The 18433-nt window shown below is 47.4% G+C and overlaps 5 protein-coding genes across 5 annotated transcripts; 3 read left to right on the forward strand and 2 right to left on the reverse strand.

Moving 5' to 3' along the window:
• Positions 1-1816, forward strand: LOC110431296 (GDSL esterase/lipase At5g45910-like). The gene is made up of 3 exons (XM_021450277.1): positions 1-343; positions 492-707; positions 906-1816. Exons 1-3 carry the CDS (start codon positions 109-111, stop codon positions 1541-1543), a joined length of 1089 nt encoding a protein of 362 aa, XP_021305952.1. The 5' UTR covers positions 1-108; the 3' UTR covers positions 1544-1816.
• On the forward strand, positions 2700-4479 carry LOC8069172 (GDSL esterase/lipase At5g45910). Its single transcript, XM_002436462.2, has 3 exons — positions 2700-3078; positions 3199-3578; positions 3677-4479. The coding sequence occupies exons 1-3, from the start codon at positions 2793-2795 to the stop codon at positions 4175-4177; spliced, it is 1167 nt and encodes a 388-aa protein (XP_002436507.1). The 5' UTR covers positions 2700-2792; the 3' UTR covers positions 4178-4479.
• Positions 8454-9377, reverse strand: LOC8071343 (exocyst complex component EXO70A1). Its single transcript, XM_021449291.1, has one exon. It carries the CDS (start codon positions 9375-9377, stop codon positions 8454-8456), a length of 924 nt encoding a protein of 307 aa, XP_021304966.1.
• On the reverse strand, positions 9270-10768 carry LOC110429519. The gene has a single exon (XM_021448872.1). The coding sequence runs from the start codon at positions 10264-10266 to the stop codon at positions 9415-9417; it is 852 nt and encodes a 283-aa protein (XP_021304547.1). The 5' UTR covers positions 10267-10768; the 3' UTR covers positions 9270-9414.
• LOC8069173 (probable beta-1,3-galactosyltransferase 14) lies at positions 12279-18433 on the forward strand. The gene is made up of 7 exons (XM_002436463.2): positions 12279-12949; positions 14055-14207; positions 14281-14363; positions 14463-14562; positions 16477-16590; positions 17359-17501; positions 17882-18433. Exons 1-7 carry the CDS (start codon positions 12294-12296, stop codon positions 17980-17982), a joined length of 1350 nt encoding a protein of 449 aa, XP_002436508.2. The 5' UTR covers positions 12279-12293; the 3' UTR covers positions 17983-18433.

Consider the following 18433-nt stretch of genomic DNA (forward strand, 5'->3'; position numbering starts at 1 on the left):
CTGCAAACATGATCATCAGCCACAGCCAATAAGTATAAGCGCGGATCGAGCTAGCTAGCTAGCCAGCTCGGAGTCGGAGCACGCCTAGACACCACCAGGCTAGCAGCAATGGCGGCTCGGCTCGCCGTCGCGTTCCTCGCCGTGTCCTCTGCCTTCTTGGCCGTCTCTGGCCAGAAGTTCAACGCCATCTTCAGCTTCGGCGACTCCATGTCCGACACCGGCAACCTGTGCGTGAACGGTCCCCCCGCCGGCCTCACTCTCACCCAGCCCCCCTACGGCGAGACCTTCTTCGGCCGCGCCACCTGCCGCTGCTCCGACGGCCGCCTCGTCGTCGACTTCCTGGGTGCGCAGATACTCTTTCTTTTGCACGAACGTTCCCCATTTCAAACGCGCCGCTTCCCTCCAAAAAATGAAAAAACAGAGCACCTTACTCTGCTCGCCACTCACGTGACATGCTGAAATTTCTGTTTTGCTTGTTGTTGCGCATGTAGCCGAGAAATTCGGTCTGCCGCTGCTGAAGCCGTCGAAGCAGGGCGGCTCCGACTTCAAGCAGGGCGCCAACATGGCCATCATCGGCGCCACCACCATGGACTCTGGCTTCTTCCAGTCTCTGGGCATCGGCGACAAGATCTGGAACAACGGGCCCCTCAACACCCAGATCCAGTGGTTCCAGCAGCTGATGCCGTCCATCTGCGGCTCCACGCAGGGTACGTACGTCGTACGTGGTGCACGACACGATTGGCATTCATCAATGTCTGCCGGCCCGCCGCCGCTCGCCATTAAATCCCATGCAAGCACAGCACACATGGTCCATGGACCATGGAGGAAGACGATGAGCGATGTGGTGGTCGCTTGCTAGCTCACTCACTCACTCACTGACGCCATTAACTCGATTCTCTTGGCAGCCTGCAAGTCGTACCTGTCCAAGTCGCTGTTCGTTCTCGGCGAGTTCGGCGGCAACGACTACAACGCGCAGATCTTCGGCGGCTACACGCCGGAGCAAGCGAGCGGGCAGAGCGGCACCATCGTGGACGCCATCGGCAAGGGCGTGGAGCAGCTCATCAGCCTGGGCGCCATGTACGTGGTCGTCCCGGGGGTGCTCCCCGTGGGCTGCTTCCCGATCTACCTCACCCTGTACCAGACCTCCAACGCCGGCGACTACGACCAGTACGGCTGCCTGAAGCGCTTCAACGCGCTGTCGGCGAACCACAACTCGCTGCTGCAGAGCAAGGTGTCGAGCCTGCAGGCCAAGTACCCAGGCGCGCGGATCATGTACGCCGACTTCTACAGCCACGTCTACGACATGGTCAAGAGCCCTGGCAGCTACGGCTTCAGCACCAACCTCAGGGCATGCTGCGGCGCCGGCGGCGGCAAGTACAACTACCAGAACGGCGCGCGCTGCGGCATGTCCGGCGCGTACGCCTGCTCCAACCCGTCGTCGTCGCTCAGCTGGGACGGCATCCACCTCACGGAGGCGGCGTACAAGAAGATCGCCGACGGGTGGGTCAGCGGCGCCTACTGCCACCCGGCCATCTCGGCCTAGAGCGAGCTCCGGGAATCGGGGGGCTGGTTGGTTGGTGCTGGTGGTGGTGGTTCGTTAATTTGCTGGCCGGGCCTCTCAAGTTAGGGGAAGGGGAATCAGATTAATTGTATTTGTTTAGATGGAATCGAAGCGGGCAAGAAGATGATGGAGGTGATCAGCAAGAAATAATCAATGGAAGCATAGTAATTCTCTCGTGTTCATCATGTGACACCAATGCTAATACCACTCGTGTAGCATGCGATTTTATAAGGCTATTTATGCGTTGAATTTGAATATATTCGGGGGGCATGGTGGCATAAAAAAACCGTGCTAGTATGAGTGAACGTCAAAGGGGTAATCGAATGGGAAAAAAAAAGAGCTTTGCTTTTGTTTTACAAAAGATTGCAACCAGCTTAGCCCGAGACGTGCACCATTTGAGTGTTGCGAAAACGCCGTGTAAATTGTAATCTTCAAAAGAGACTACTGCTTCAATGGACCCTCTTTGGTCTTTGCCCTGAAATGAGGAGAATCTATGATGGGACAAAGGTTCCACAGTCTGGCTCTGGCAGACCAAATTTTGCGGGCACCAAACTCCAATCACTCGGCCAACCTTCAAGGCGTGCTCTGGGGACCCAAGCCCTACTTCAGTTGGCAATTCGAATAATGGTGCGGCCCAGCAGGAAGTCCCGGTACTAGCGGGCCTCCCGCACGCTCGCTTTGCCGGCCGGGCCCATGCAACCAAGGGCGGCCGATCGCTGACGGTGAGGAGGCCCAGCTCACCGCAGCGGCGAAACGTGCCGTCCTTGGCTTCCTGTCTTCCGGGGGAACAGACGCGGGGGACCTCGTCACCAAGCGCCGGTCCGGCCGCAGCCGCACCGCGCGCCATTGAATCGCGCCGATGCGACGACGAGCTCTGTTACGAGGGGAAGCGAGATCGAGCCCGCCGCCCGGGTTTGCATTGACGATATGCGAGACACACGCGCTGCCGCAACCCGAATGCAAGCGTCCAAGCGGGCATTAAACCGAGGCTATCGCGAGGGTGGTTCGGCCGCCAGCCGATCGAGGACGGCGAAGTTCTCACGGTGTCCACGAGCACGTACACGCACACACGTGGACACGCTCGATGCAACGGGGGCCGAGACAATATATATATATAGCCGTGTGTGGACATGGCCGTGTCCCGGGTCCCGGCATTATATTCCTAATCCGTCGTAAGCGGTCCGGTGTTTGGACAGACTAGATTAGATACAGTGTATACGAGCACCACGCCATGGATCCGCGAGCTCGAGCTCTGGGCGGCGCCGTTGGCCTCTTGCTCGTCTCCTGCTTCCTCCTGGCTGGCGGCGGTGGCGTCGTCGGCGCCGGCGCCGGCCACAGCAGGTTTGAGGCCTTGTTCAACTTCGGGGACTCGCTGGGCGACACGGGCAACATTTGCGTCAACAAGTCGGCGGCGGACAACTTCATGCTCACTTTCGCGCAGCCGCCCTACGGCATGACCTACTTCGGCCACCCCACCTGCCGCTGCTCCGACGGCCGCCTCGTCGTCGACTTCCTCGGTACGCACGCACGCACGCCGGCACCTGCATATATATATGCTTGGCTCGATCGGTCTCTCTCAATCATGCAAGTTCATTCGTTGATGAACGATCGAGAACGAATACTACATGCATATGCAGCTCAGGAGCTGGGGCTGCCGCTGCTCCCGCCGTCGAAGCAGGACGGCGCCGACTTCCGGAGGGGCGCGAGCATGGCCATCGTGGCCGCCACGGCCCTGGACTTCGAGTTCCTCAAGTCCATCGGCGTCGGCTACCCGGTCTGGAACAACGGCGCCATGAACGTCCAGATCCAGTGGTTCAGGGACCTGCTGCCGTCCATCTGCGGCGCCGGCGCGCCGCCGGGAGGGCAACGCTGCAAGGACTACCTGGCCAGGTCCCTGTTCCTGTTCGGCCCCTTCGGCGGGAACGACTACAATGCCATGGTCTTGTTCGGGCTCACCATGGACCATGCAAGAAACTACACGCCCAACATCGTCGACACCGTCGCCAGCGGCGTCGAGGTAATGAAGAACACATGCAGCAATTGAACTGACTGGCATGGCATCTACTTGTTTGTGACTGTCACTGTCCTTGCATGCATGGACGTACGTACGCGCAGCAACTGATCCAGCTGGGCGCAGTGGACATCGTCGTCCCGGGAGCTCTGCCGGCGGGGTGCTTCGCCATCTACCTCACGTCTCTCCCGAGCGACAACCCGGCCGACTACGACGAGTACGGGTGCCTGAAGGCGTTCAACGAGCTGTCCGTCTACCAGAACTCCCTGCTGCAGGGCAGGCTCGCCGGACTCCGGGCGAGGTACCCGTCGGCGAGGATCGTGTACGCCGACTACTACACCCACATCGACCGGCTGGTGCGCAGCCCGGCGCGGTTCGGCTTCAGCACCGGCGCCGTCCCGGCGTGCTGCGGCGCGGGCGGCGGCAAGTACAACTTCGAGCTCGACGCGCTGTGCGGCATGAAGGGCGCCACCGCGTGCCGGGAGCCGTCGACGCACGAGTCCTGGGACGGCGTCCACTTCACGGAGGCGGTTAACAGGCTGGTCGCCGAGGGATGGCTCAGAGGCCCGTACTGCCATCCTCCCATTGTCACTCATGATCAGTAGATAGGGTAGGTCGATCAACCGGCCGGTTCGGCCATGGCAAGGCCAAGGCGTCGCCTGAAAATATCGATATCCACCCTGACACGGCCACACGGGCCTGACATACAGTGACATGATGGCGCAGTGTTGTACGACAATTCACACTTTTCACAAGGATGGTGGTCTTGAATAAATAGTTTAGAGGCCACTTTTGTGTCTCAATATAAACGGAGTTTTTTTAGGCGGGGTGGAACGTGGAGTTTCGTTCATTGTATCTCAATACAAAACCAAAGTTATTGCATAATAAGAGCGCACTAGTTTACCTTTGACCCCATATACTATACAAAAGTAGTTACATGTTGAAAGTTGGTATTTGATTTGAGAAATTAAAAAATTCTAAATAAGGTAGTGCATTGTGAGTTTGGAGAACCGAGCACCGCTGCATGTCTATCTCACAAAGAAAGCAGATACGACGGTGGAGGGGTGTGCTGGTAGTGTTGATTCTGCCAACAAGCTTATCGCAGCTTGGCAGGGAAATGTTTTGACTCCATAATATGTTTTATATTCCCTCAGGTGCTGCACCTCCATGGTCCACACACTTTGTTGAAGAAAAACAATAGCGTATGTGTCTATATATAACAGTTACCAATACATTTATATTCTTTTTTGCAGACTAATATATGATGAATACTAAGTGTATAAGCAATAACATCTGTGTGTTGGAAGACATTTCTGAGGAATTCTCTACCAGAGTTTTGTTGCTCTACTTGATCAACGATAAGTTCTAAGCAGTGATTTTCAGTGACAACATTCAGGAATTATTGATCTCCAACGTAAATTAGAAAAATGTGTGCCACCAATCTGACATTCAACTTTTTGAAATAATTTTTAAAAAATAAATTTGAATTCATCATACTCACTCAACCGACTTGGAAGGCCACACAATGCCATGCTACTCGGAAGAACAATCTAAATGTCATTGGTTTCTACAAGAATAAAATTACAAACATTTTTAGCCTCTGGTCAAAAAACTTTACTATAATCAACAACTATAAAACAAATAGATCTTATATAAGGTATTCCACTTTGACATTATAAAAGTTAGATATATACACATTAGTACGATATATTAACATATTTCATCAAAAGAAGATGTTGGTTTAGCCAACAAGAGAGTGAGCAAATAATGAGAGAAAGAGAGAGCTGAACTAGTGATCTAGACAAATGTCTCACTCCCCCTCCACCTCTCCTATTTAAAGGGGAGGTGGGAGAGCAGATTCTCTTTATGCTCTAGTGGTTTGTATTTATAGAAACACCACTGGGGCTTCAAATGAATCCCTAAGGTTTGCATTTACAAAAATACCGCTAAAGGCTACAAATAGTCCCTCAAATACTATTTTGTGAGCCCTTGGCTATGTAATTGGACCATGAACATGATAGTGGGAGGTCAACCTCTTAGCTATTTGGTTTTGCTCGAAAGTATAAGACCTACTAGCTGAATATAAGAAAGTGTGGCCTAATTACAACTTAAGACTCGACACACAACTTTCATCTTTTCATATCTCTAGTTAGCCTTTGCATGTATTTGGCTACTCTTTGGGGCACCTTCACTCTAACCTCAAAGATCCTATCCTTAGCAGCTCGCTCCTTTGACCTTGAGCTCCTTGGTATCCTATTTTCATAATTAACTTTTTCCAAAGACATTGCTATAGCTGAAGTAGGCGAAGCAGTCAACACAGGCGAAGTAAGTTGTCGATGATCACGACATGTCTTCAACATTTCACCCATAGGCACTAGGCAAAGATTTTGTCTTTGGACAGTTTGCTTGTCCAATGCGCTCCTCGTCAATCACTCTTGGTTGGCGCTTGTGAGAAATTCTTTCAACGATGTCGATGGCGAGCGCTCCACTCCAAAATTTGGGCAAAGTTGAAGTGCACACCTTGCCGAACTATTGATGGAGGTGTTGTTGTTATTGTTGACGCCGAATCCGTAGCCGAGATCCCTTGCTAAGGCATTGACATAGGCATAATCAATGTTGCGGCAATTGGTGATGAAGCCCCTCGTTAGAAAGCTAGCAAAGGCATTGTCAAATGACGCCGAAGCATTAGTAGAGCCCCTCGTCAAAAAGTTAGCGAAGGCATTGTCGAATGTCGGGGCGACTTATGATTTGAATGGAGGAAGTAGATGAGAAGATGAAGAGACAGGGGAGTGAGAATAAAATAATTGTCCAAATAAGTCTCCTGCTGGGCATTACTCAGAGATTTTTGGGACAAGGGATTGATACTAAAACAAAAATAATATTATCACGTGGATAATAAGGGCAAGTATATGCTATACCTTAGCAGTTTCATATTTCATCTCATGCAGTGCTATTTAGAATTTTTATGGTATGGAGAAAGAGAGAGGGAGAGAGAAATAGGTTGTTGTTTCATGAAACAACTGCCTTGTAACTAAAATTTAGGATTAAAAGACAACTATTATACCATCATATGAGAGCTGTTGTTGTTGTCATACAACTTACAACTTACAACTTTAATTTTTAAACTAAAGAATCATGAGTTACTATGGAACAACTTAAAAGACAATTATTGTACAGGTTGTCTATTAAGTCACTTTAAAATTACGTAACATTGTATATATGATATAGTCAACGAGACAATATCAATGTATTTGCGCTAAGAAACAAAACTACAAAAGCGATGATGGTGGAAAAAAGAAAGAAAAAGGGAGTAGTGTGCGACAGAAAGAAAATAACCGACTTAGTCGTCTTGTTATCGTTGGAACAGAAATAAGCAAAGGATCATGAAAATTCAATTTGGTATAAATCAGACGTCGATAACAAAGAGTTGCGCCACGTCAGCCTCAAGCCCTCAAGCTAGCACATGCCATCAAACTTCGAAGATTAATTTGATGAATGTCAGTTCATAAATCTATATTCATTAAGTACACCTTGATATGTTTCCGCCAAAAAAAGGAAACCTCGATATGAAGCGATTTGAAGGACCGTAGCTTATTGCTTTAAAATGTTGCTGGAATTTTGTCAAAATTGGTAGTTTATCAATTTGAGGTATATCAGTAAAACCTAAACCCGAATTATTTGGTACCTAAATTACCCAACACGAGATTTAAATGCCCACCCCTAGAGTCCAACATTTGTTCACTATAATCCTTTTACCATTAATAGAGTTCACGACTTCTATCTTATGTCGTCCACATTTTTTCCTTGCCCAACTGTGTGTTTGATGTTTTAATTCATTTTTATTTTTTTGATAATTCTAGATATATTAATTAACTACATTTATATGGGTTATCAATTTTGTATTCCACATGAAACGCAAATAACCCTTTCAACTACAAAGTTGTAGATTATTCTAAGGACTATAACTATAAAGTTTGTCTTCATTCGAGTTCATATAAAAAAATTATGAATTATTTTTTGATATAGAATTTTTAGATCGCTTTGTTTTGACCGAGATGAGATTCAAAACCAAGTTCAAAGATGGGGATGACATAGCTGAACAAATTTGAGGACATAAACGGGTGATTTCTAAGTGTAGGACCGAGATAACACAACTGAACAAGTTTAGGAACCGAGATGTCACAGACGAACAAGTTCGAGGACCTAAATGAATAATTTATGAGTTTAGGGATCGGGATGACATGACAGTACAAGTTTAAAGAGCGGTGGTGGACTTTACTCTTTTTATTTAATATATGGCTTCCACTAAGCAGCCCTACCATTGAATCACAGGGATGGGTAACGCCCCAACAGCCGTGTCATTAGACCACAGGCCCATTCGCGTAATAGTCAATGTGTTGAACTTATTATTTCTTTTGTTACTCTGGTAATTTCCATACTTTTGAAGTGGGGTGGAGACTTCTTTTAACTCTCAAATATTAATGGGTCTGCTCCACGTCTGCTGATGTACCACCTACTTACAAGCAGAACGAAATGCTAATTATGAAGGTTTGTTTATATCTGTAATGAGTTGCAAAAAAACTTGACAATAATTTAGCTCGAAACGAGCTTTGATTCTCATTATAGTTCCAATTCTACCGGGCGACAGTTAACTTTTCTTTATTCCAATGCTCAGTTCCTTGCCCAGTTCAATGAACCAACCAGAAAATGGATCATTTTGTCACTGGCTTCCCCAAAAACAATCGTTTTCGCTTTGCCAATGCCAACTGGTGATTATATTCAGTGGACTGTTTTTTTTTAAATAGAGTAAATCATAATAAAATGTACAAGTCTTGGGTGGCCTATTGCTCTTCCCCTTGGCCGTGATTAAAACACCAGCGATCATCCTTCGAATAGCTCTTCCAATAGCTCCTCCAATTCAAGGGCAGTGTTCTTGGGTGGCCTATTGCTCTTCGCCTTTGTCGTTCGCTCCGCCAAGTACTTGCTGAAACCTGGAATGACTTTCTCAATCACAGCTTTGCGCAATCTCTTCCTAAGTTCAGGGTTTGGAACCTTCCATTGCCTTTGCATGGTGTAAGTTTTGTGGAACTCACATTCGAATTTATCCAGCCTTCCGCCAAGCTTCAGGAAGCCCCGAGGTATGTCATAGTACAAGCAAGACATCACTGGCTCCCAAGAGGCGTCGAGGTAAGCTTCTATGAAGCTCTGGATCATGAGAAGGCCATCCAGGTTTGAGTCCATTTGTATTTGCTCCTGAAGATTTGGATCTGGCTGGTTAACGTAATCTTCCATTGGGGAAGGTCTTTCTCTGGAATCTCGTTTCTTGGGCCTCTCGATCTTGTAATCTTCAAACAGAGTCCAGGACGGCAGGAGCATGGACGAAACCTTCTGCGAAATGAAGCTGCAATTGTTCATCAAGAATATGTAGCGCAATCCAGGGTCGGAGATAAAATTTGATGCCTTCTCCAGCTGCTTCTCCAAGCAAGAGATCAGATCCTTGATGAGGATATCAACCGTGCTTGAGTAGTAATCGGGTTGATGAGACAAGTGTTGTTGTTGTTGTTGTTGGTCCTCCTGCAGGATGAGACTGAGCGCACGTTCGTTTCGCGACAGCAGCATGATGTAGTTCATCATCAGCCTGGTGGTCTTGTGGACGCCACCGGCCTCCGCCGATGAGACTCTCCAGCAGCCGTCCCTCACGAACGAAGCTCTGACCTTCTCCATCATGCTCCATATGGCGTCGCTCAGCCTGTTCATCTTCCGTAGGAAGACAGCGTTGATGGCGTCGAACATGGAGCTGGTCATGGACGCCTCTTGGAACAAGGCCAGGACGGCCGGCGCGTCATCCACGACGCAGGTGTACACCAGCAACATCCCCGGGAGCGTCTCCGGCGCCTGGTCGTCGTGCAGAGCGGCGTGAGCGACGGCGTCCACGAAGTGAAGCATCCTCGGCGAGCCGCACGAACTGGGCCACCTCCTGCTCGCGCTCGGCCATTATTTTACCGGTGGCCAGCAGCATGATGTGCTCGATGGCCTTCCTGACCCCGCCGCCGACGGCGACGGTCGGCCCCTTGGCGCGGATCTCCTGCTGCGTGATGCAGAGCACCTGCACCATGGTCTTGAGAGCTTTGATCCACCTCTCCATCATATCTAGGAGGGAGGCGCATCCGTCCTCCAAGTCCAAGTGCACTCTGTCTCCTTCCCCGATCCTGAGTACCCACTCCACGTCCAGCTCCGAGAACCAGCTCTCCAAAAGGCTCTCTTCGAGGCCGGGACCGGCGAGACCGCGGCGGTGTGCCGATGAGGAGCGACCGGCACCGAACGCTCGGATGAGGCCCTGCATGTAGCCGTCGTGGACCATCTGCTGCGCGATGGCGCGGAGCTCCATGACTGCATCTGGGTCTTCAGCCTCCCAGCAGCCGGAGAAGGACGAGGACACGGGCGAGCAACGGGCCCATGCATCCAAGGACGGACACGGACTGGAGGCGGAGCTCGCGCTCGACCAGCAGTAGGCTCCATCTCCCGCCTCAGTGTCGCAGCTCACGGGGAAGAACAGCTGCACCGACCCGCACAGGCCGCCGGAGACGACAGAGACTCTACGGATCGAATCGCGGTAGGTGCACAGCGGGAGGCTCCCCGGCACCGGCACCGGCACCTCCAGCATGCTCGCTGTTCTGCCGCGGTGCTGCACCATGTCCGATTCTATATGCAGTAAGCAGACTCTAGCTCGCAGCCACAAGTGATGATTCTGCCTGGAAAGGACATTGGCGATTGTTTCACTTCGCTTTTTTGTGAGGCGGCGAAGCAAGTTAGTGGGCGAGGCTGGTCATGGCGTAGCAGTTGTGGACTTGTGGCCTAGCAAATGCAGGAACCGGCGCGTTCTGCATAATTAGTCCTTCCAACCTTCCGCGTGGATCGATGAGAGAAACATGTAACAAAAGAACAAAAGTCTTGCAGGCCGTCGAAATCTCAAGCGCCGTGTCAACCTCAAGGATAGCACGTGGTTTGCCGAAGTTTCGTGCTAGTGTCCGGCAGGTGAAAGTCACAGCAGCGCCCAAGGGCCAGTTCCAAATTCCCACTAGTCTTCTTCCTTCTCTTGACTGTCGGGAGAGGGCAGGTCAAGGCAGCAAGTGAATGGCATCTTAACCCCTGTAAATCATGCCCGGCAAGAGTTGTTGTTCTATCCGGTCCTTGTCGTTTCCACGAACAAACTTACGGCCCTTGGGGTGCAAAATGTCCATGTAACCACGACAGAATGCGCAATCAATCATACCGTACAGAGCAGTTAACAGGAAAGAGAAACAAATTCACATACCGATGATGATGCATGCTTCAACTATGGGAACTGGGACTCGAAATGGTAGGTCCAAGCAGACAGAGCTGCTGCTAGATGACTTTTCAGCGTCTGGGGCTCGAAATGGCAGGGCAGACTTTTTGTTTATTTATGGTAAAATCATTGTCCAACCACGATAAAAAAGCTTAATTTTTGAAGGAGATCTTTTTGTACCACACTATATTTGCGCCTAAGGACAATTCCAATAATATATTTATGATAGTTTCTATCTATATTAATTATTTTGCTAAGTACGTAATTTGCTGACATGACAGTAGATTTATCATAGAGAGAAGGAAAAAGAGAGAAACCGTTTCTGAGAGGGAGGAAATTGAATCTTCTCGTGACTCGATGCGCTACCAAAGGAGGGAATCGGAGTTGGGAAGACTCTGCTCGTTTCTTCCTTCTTTTCTCGGATCCCTAGCGCGGCCGCCGGTTTCTCCGGCTCGCACGATCTGGTTCTCTTCTCCTCCCACGCGCTCTCCGGCTTCTCTCCTCCTCCGCACAGATCATTGTCGACCAGGCCACAACGTCCTCTTGAAATAGCACAGGGGATGTGAAGCCAGAGATCATCGCCGCCATGGCATCCTCATGTGCTTTCCTAGCGAAGCCAGAGATCATCACTGACCAGGCCATACCGCCACGGCTGCCGGCGCTGTGCTGGGCCATGCACCGTGCGCGGGATGTGAAGATGAGCTCCGACGAGGAGCCCCGGAGGACCATGAGCATCGCTCGGTGGCTCGGTGCCTCTAGAGATTATTCCGCTCTCACTGCCAACGACCTGTTGACCTGCTATCATTCTAAATGATGGCCATGTTAATATACATGCATATGCTTGCCACAGCTCTCACTGGTCACGACCCTTGTCGCAGGCACAGTGCAACATGGATTTCTACATAGATGTTTGTCACTGCTGATCGTTCTCAGTTTTTAATACATACACATGTTTCTTAAATGTAATTTTCTGTAGAAACTGGAAACTAAGGCCTCGTTTAGTTCACCCCGAAATCAAAAAAGTTTTCAAGATTTCCGGTCACATCGAATCTTTCTGCACATGCATGAAGCATTAAATATAGACGAAAATAAAAACTAATTGCACAGTTTACCTGTAAATCGCGAGATGAATCTTTTGATCCTAGTTATTTCATAATTGAACAATATTTGCCATAAACAAATGAAAGTGCTACAGTAGCAAAATCCAAAATGTTTTCGCATCTAAACAAAGCCTAACCATTGAGAGAAGTTAGGTCTATACTAATTTATTGTTCTTGGAGAATACCCCAAGAAACCAGGCATTGGGCTAACCGTACTCAACCCCTTCATATTGTTTTGTACACTATTCCGATTTCTGCTGAGCTGGCTGGTTGCTCAATACTACGATCCACCACATGGGCCATGGCCCTCTTTGTCCTGGGCGCTTTTGCCAAACCCACGAGACGAGAGGCCCCAAGAGAAAAAAGAGGTGCCGCACCAATCGTCGAACCCCCGGCCCCCGGCTCGGCTTCCAAACGGCCGTGGCCTCAGACCACTCCGCTCCCTCCCCGAGCTCCGTCCGATCCGCCGCCCACGGCCCACCCCATCGTGCCGGCATCGCGCGCAGGGAGGACCGGCCGGCCGGCCCACCCGCCCGCCAGCCTGCCGCCATGCCGGGCTCGCCCAAGGTCTTCTTCGCCTCCTCCGCCTCGCGCCGCGGCGGGGCGCTGCGGCGGCTGCTCTCCACGCCGGCCTTCTCCGCGGCCTGCCTCCTCTTCGGCCTCGCCGGCTTCCTCGCCGCCGCGCTCACGCTCTCGCGCTCCCCGTCCGTCACTCACAGCCGCTGCCCGGATTCCTCGCGCCCGCTCTCCGTCTCCGTCGCGTGGGATCGCCGCCCGGGGGATGGCTCCGCCGCGGGCTCCGCGGAGCTCCCGGCCTCGCTCGCCACCGGATCGCGCGGCCGCCACAAGGTCATGGCCTTCGTCGGGATCTTCACCGGGTTCGGCTCCATTGGACGCCGCCGCGCGCTGCGCCGGACGTGGCTCCCCGCGGATCGCCAGGGCCTACTTCGGTCAGTAGCTGGTATCACGGCTTGCTAGTTCGTTTTCGCTTTTGCCGGTCGAGATCTAGCTGGAGTTTTAGAGTTCGGACTGTTGATGTATTTTGTTACTTCTAGCCTGCTACTCTTTAGTAGTAGTATAATATGGTGAGACTGGTTGCAAACCTATATGAGAGTTGGTTTGTTACATTCCATTTTTGATATTTCTCATATCTACTAGACGTGATCCACTCAATATTCTGCCACTGCTGATTAGTTCTCAGAGATCACAACAACAAAATCAGAAATACTGACGATCTACCTCAAAATGAATTACTCTCATTGGTCAATGTGGAATTGTGGATAAAACATTTGTCAATGTAGACATCACTATATGGTAGCAGAATTGTCTCTGGTTTGCTCCGTAACTGCATTTCTGAAATGTCTTCTTATTGGTGCTTCGTGTGCTAGTTCATTTGCAATGATATTCTTTGTTTGTGATGGAATCTGATGAGCTTGCTAAAATATGCATTGTTTTAGTGGTACTTCCAAACAGTGGCCAGTTACACCATAGGGGCCACTCTCCTAGTGCTTAGTGCTCTTCAGGAATATGGACTGTGTTGTCCTTCCACATGAACTGGTTCACCCTTTGTCGTATTTCTACTTAGTTGACACTTCCATTTTTTTTTCCTTTTCTTTTTCCTCGAACACGCAGGAGAGCTGCCTATGTTTGTATTAAGAAGAAAAAAAGGGACAAGAACCCTTACAACACACACCCACACTCCTAAGCTCTTAGAAACTTGACACTTCCATTGGCAATTCATTGGTTTGATTGTTTGAATCTCGAGTTATAGTTGTTATGCCTGATCTTTCGAGCATATAATGATTTCAGTGACAAATCTTGCCTACCTGTGATAAGTCAGCCCCACAACAGCTGTAAGATATAGTGATATACAGGCAACATGAATTTTCTCTAATTTCACTTTGTTTTCCAATTGTTCTGACCATGATGCTTCTGACCATGATGCTCGGCAATTATTAACGTCTTTGGTTTTATAGTATTGTTTCCTTTCTGGTGGTGATGCTGTCTATATTCCTTACAGTGGTTCCACACTTCCACTTACTCTCTGCATTGCAGATTGGAGGAAGCTACTGGCCTGGCATTCCGCTTTGTGATTGGGAAAAGCAATTCAAAGAACAAGATGGCTGCTCTTAATAGAGAAGTTGAAGAATATGATGATTTTGTGCTTTTAGATCTCGAAGAGGAGTATAGCAGGCTCCCATACAAAACGTAAGGAATTAGAGGTATTTAAATATCATTATGTTGTCTCTATTCAGGATGCTTATTTCGTCTTATGTTTTAGGTTAGCTTTCTTTAAGGCTGCCTATGCATTGTATGATTCTGATTTCTATGTTAAAGCGGATGATGACATTTACTTGAGACCAGGTGAGTAAAAGTATCCCAAGTCTCCTTTTAGTAACTTAGTAATAGGCATGTTTCCTTTTGAAATGTTGGTGCTTACATTGCTTACTTCTCTTCATGCAGATAGACTTTCCTTGCTTCTGGCTAAAGAACGGTCACATCCACAAACATACATTGGATGCATGAAGAAGGGGCCTGTTTTTACTGATCCTAAGTTGAAATGGTTAGTTTTCGTCATTTGTTGTTATTTGATTTAACAATCTCGTTACTGTTTTTATTGGAAAATGAAATGGTTGTCTATTTGAGAAAAATAAATGATTACTTTATGATGCTAGCTATGTGAACAGTAGCCTTGAAGTGTTAATTGACCCAAATTTGTAAATAGTTTTGCTTCCACTCATTACTTTTTTTTACATCAGGAAATGTTATTCAAGAAGTTCTATGATTCAAGAGGGTGGATTTTACCATCTAAAGTACTGTGTTATGACATGTTTGTATGCACCAGCAAGATATAGCTTTCCAACTATTCTAAAGACGGAAACTAACATTTCCATCTTCTTAGGCTAGTATCTGTGGTTAAGGAACAAAACAGTCCTCTCTTTTTTTTTCTTCAAACAACTTAGGACAACCTTGTGTCATAACATTAAGAGAATAAAATACATAGGACATAGGCAAAATGCCCACTCCCAGTCCTAGGCACCATGGTTATTAAGGGTTGACGCCATGCCTGATGACTCATCTTACATATGTATGTTGCTGCCGGGCATGGCATCCCAAAACCGTCACTTTGGCATCCGAATCGAGGGAAATCACTTGTATCTCTCCAGCAATGACGAGCAGATGACTGCTGCCATTTTTGTTCTCTTTAGTCTAGGCAGTTAGGTTTGTGGGCCTGTTGGGCTTCTATGGGTTACATGGCCTGGTGTCATTTTTCCTTTCTGCTTTTGTCTTTTTTTTCCTCTTTGGTGTGCGGTGTGCCATTTTCCCCTACAATCCCTTGGTTGGCATACTAGTATGGCGTCACCATGCCTTACGCCTTACCGCTTAAGTGTCAGAGGTAACCTGTCGCCTTATCTTGCTTTCCTGCATTGATGACTATGCCAGGCACACCTAACACACACAGCCCCACCCAGCTAAAACTAGATCAGATACAGCACATAACACTAAAAAATGACCGTATGGGCCAGATAGATGAATGGCCAAACATGATGTGCACAAAATTGCCAAACATTGCTGGAACCAATACATATGTTTCAGCAAATGTGTGATAGGTACCTAAACATATTTTCATTCTTGCAAGTTGGAATTTGGTATGGGCATGTCTGTAAATTTCCATAGTTGTATTCCTGGATCCAAATCTATTATTTGATTGGTTATGTCTTTGGATATCCAACCTTGCAACTTGAAGTTGCATGAGTTTCAACATTACTAGGTGCTGTGGTCTCTGGTGCAAGAGGCAAGCAACCAGGAGGTCTTTTACTTGTCTGGGGGTTCTACTCATCCTGGGAGTCAAGGAAATAGGATATTTTTAGTTACTTAGGGGAAAGGATTTGGTAAGAAGTTAGGTAATTAAGAAAGTTTGCTTAAATTAGAAAAGCAAAGTCCAAGGGTTAAGTCTTATGGAAGGGGCTGGTGTGCTTACAAATCCTTTATGTCTAGCTTTGTAACAATAATTAGCCAGACGAGAAACATTCTTAGTCTGCCCTGATTGCTCTTCCTGAACATCTCTAACCGTTAGACCGTTAGTGGTTGCAAAATAGCAATGTAAAGTAGTATCTGCATGATTGCATGTTATGGTAGTATGGTCGACAAATGAGACAACTATTTGGCTAACATGCACTCTGAGACAAATGTATTCAGCTGTGCCTGAGGCCACGATAGTTGCATTGTATTTGCACATAAAGCCCCCTGGATGCCATCAATTGAATTGGTTGGTTAATGTGCAGGCTCAGGCTGATAGTGAAAACTTATATATCCAGGGATGAAGCTAGCTAAATTTGTAGGCCTTCAGTGCAATTTGGTCAATTTGTTGTTTGGATCTGTAAAAGCTCCACATGGCAAAACTATTAGTTTGGTCATTCATCAATTAGACAACATCTACTTATGTTGATTGATTCTGCTTTTTTGAGAGATGCAGGTATGAGCCCCAATCCTTCTTACTCGGATCGGAATACTTCCTTCATGCGTATGGGCCAATTTATGCTCTATCAGCTGACGTGGTGGCTAGCTTGGTTGCTTTGAGAAACAACAGGTGAGTTGCAGTGAATGTTCTGCGCACCTTATCATGAAACATAAACTTACCTTTTTTTGTAACTATTCTCTACATACACATGTTTCTTAATTGTACTAAGAAAATATGGTTGTTTGCCTTTGCTTTTCTACTACCACCAAATTAGTCTTTCCAACTCGTGCACTAGTTTCTGGGAAACTGTAGTGGCTGGTATAACTGGATACCTGTATTAATGATTGTCACAAAAAAAATCACTTGGCAAATATACTCGAAGCATCTTTGGTTATATTGCGTGTCTGAAATTGAGAAACAAATCATGGTGAGAAAACATTGCTCTTTCGTGATTGAATATTTTGATGTCCTAATGCTGTAATGCTGAAAGACTGCAGCATAACATTCTCTTCAAATTTATATGGGTTATTTTAACTGAAACCTGTAGCTGCTAATCAGTATGACATGTGGTCATGCTTCTTTCATCAATAATGTATAAATCTGTGTTGTAGCATTAAGCTATACTCTCTGTTTCCTATAATCTATATCTGGTGAAGGTGTACTATGGCAACGAACAAGGATCATTGGTTGCTAGTGCTATATTGAAGTCACAAACCCTGGAGCCTGGGGGTAGAACTGCTACAGGAATAGCAAGGAAACTGACATTTTTAGATATGAAACACCAGAAGATTTTAGAGACTCAAGTTCTCACATAGTAACATTATTAAATCACTGTCAAACCTCTGGTTGAGTAATTTTATTTGCTGTTAACTATATTCTTGCATATGTCTCTTCCAGTTTCCGTATGTTTAGCAACGAGGATGTTACAATTGGATCTTGGATGCTTGCCATGAACGTCAACCATGAGAACACACATGCACTTTGTGAAGCTGACTGCACGGAGTCTTCAGTTGCTGTTTGGGACATTCCAAAATGCTCAGGTCATTCCTTTCTTTTCTTAGATTAGATTGAAATTTGTACGTTTTCTTGCCCCCTTGTAATGACTTGGCTAACATGCATATTTCACATCGTACATTAGAATCTTTTATCAAATGTTACATATGAAGACCAAAAATAGTAAGCATTAATTAAACTAACCTGTAAATGGGTTGTAAAGGTACTAGTTCATAAATGATCAATACTTCCGAGGGACGTTTTTATAGGACTAGAGAATTATTATAGAAGCTGATCTTCATACCCTTTCTTTTTTATGGAAGATCTTCATGCCCTTTCTTGTTAGACCTTTATCGGTTCAAAATGTCTACAGTTTGATCATTAAAGACCAAGCTGGGCCTTGCTAACGTCCAAATCTGTGACACAGGGCTATGCCACCCAGAGGTAAAAATGCTAGAGCTTCATCAAAGAAAAGAGTGCACAGGTGGTCCAACTGTTGCAGCTGAGGTGTCCGAGTCTGAGGATTGATGTTTTCTTGGTTGGAGCACAAACTACGGATCTCATAGTTGACCTCTGCCCCTCACCCAGTAGATGTGTTTGGAGTATTCATTTGATTCATCAGGTACAATCATTGTGGGAGCACCGCTGAAGGAACCTATACCGGCTGGCGTCATAACCTAGTACTGTAGCAAAGGCATTCTCATTCAAACATTCTTGTCACAGCAGCCTTCATTGCTCCTTTTGCGTTGGAACGTTCATCCTGTATCGTAGCAAAAAGGAATTTTGTTGTATAGAAAGTACGGAGTAGAAGGAAACAATGCATTGTCAATCGATAGATCATATACATACATCTTCTGATGCTGTGACTGACTGAATTAGCGATATTCCCTGAGATTCTCCTTTTGGAGTAAACGCTGAGTCGTCTACTTCGTCTGATACAAACTAGTGAGCAAGCTGAGTCTTGAGGGTGATCACTCTA

The sequence above is a fragment of the Sorghum bicolor genome, chromosome 10 (assembly GCF_000003195.3).
Source record: "Sorghum bicolor cultivar BTx623 chromosome 10, Sorghum_bicolor_NCBIv3, whole genome shotgun sequence".
Classification (NCBI taxonomy): Eukaryota; Viridiplantae; Streptophyta; class Magnoliopsida; order Poales; family Poaceae; genus Sorghum; species Sorghum bicolor.

Bases quoted from the DNA above. Each gene is read 5' to 3' on its own strand.
- LOC110431296 (XM_021450277.1), top strand. From the start codon at position 109: ATGGCGGCTCGGCTCGCCGTCGCGTTCCTCGCCGTGTCCTCTGCCTTC. The intron at 344-491 runs GTGCGCAGATAC...TTGCGCATGTAG, and splicing joins CCTCGTCGTCGACTTCCTGG to CCGAGAAATTCGGTCTGCCG. The intron at 708-905 runs GTACGTACGTCG...TTCTCTTGGCAG, and splicing joins CATCTGCGGCTCCACGCAGG to CCTGCAAGTCGTACCTGTCC.
- LOC8069172 (XM_002436462.2), top strand. From the start codon at position 2,793: ATGGATCCGCGAGCTCGAGCTCTGGGCGGCGCCGTTGGCCTCTTGCTC. The intron at 3,079-3,198 runs GTACGCACGCAC...ATGCATATGCAG, and splicing joins CCTCGTCGTCGACTTCCTCG to CTCAGGAGCTGGGGCTGCCG. The intron at 3,579-3,676 runs GTAATGAAGAAC...ACGTACGCGCAG, and splicing joins CCGTCGCCAGCGGCGTCGAG to CAACTGATCCAGCTGGGCGC.
- LOC8071343 (XM_021449291.1), bottom strand. From the start codon at position 9,377: ATGACCAGCTCCATGTTCGACGCCATCAACGCTGTCTTCCTACGGAAG.
- LOC110429519 (XM_021448872.1), bottom strand. From the start codon at position 10,266: ATGGTGCAGCACCGCGGCAGAACAGCGAGCATGCTGGAGGTGCCGGTG.
- LOC8069173 (XM_002436463.2), top strand. From the start codon at position 12,294: ATGGGCCATGGCCCTCTTTGTCCTGGGCGCTTTTGCCAAACCCACGAG. The intron at 12,950-14,054 runs GTCAGTAGCTGG...TCTGCATTGCAG, and splicing joins GATCGCCAGGGCCTACTTCG to ATTGGAGGAAGCTACTGGCC. The intron at 16,591-17,358 runs GTGAGTTGCAGT...TGTCTCTTCCAG, and splicing joins GTTGCTTTGAGAAACAACAG to TTTCCGTATGTTTAGCAACG.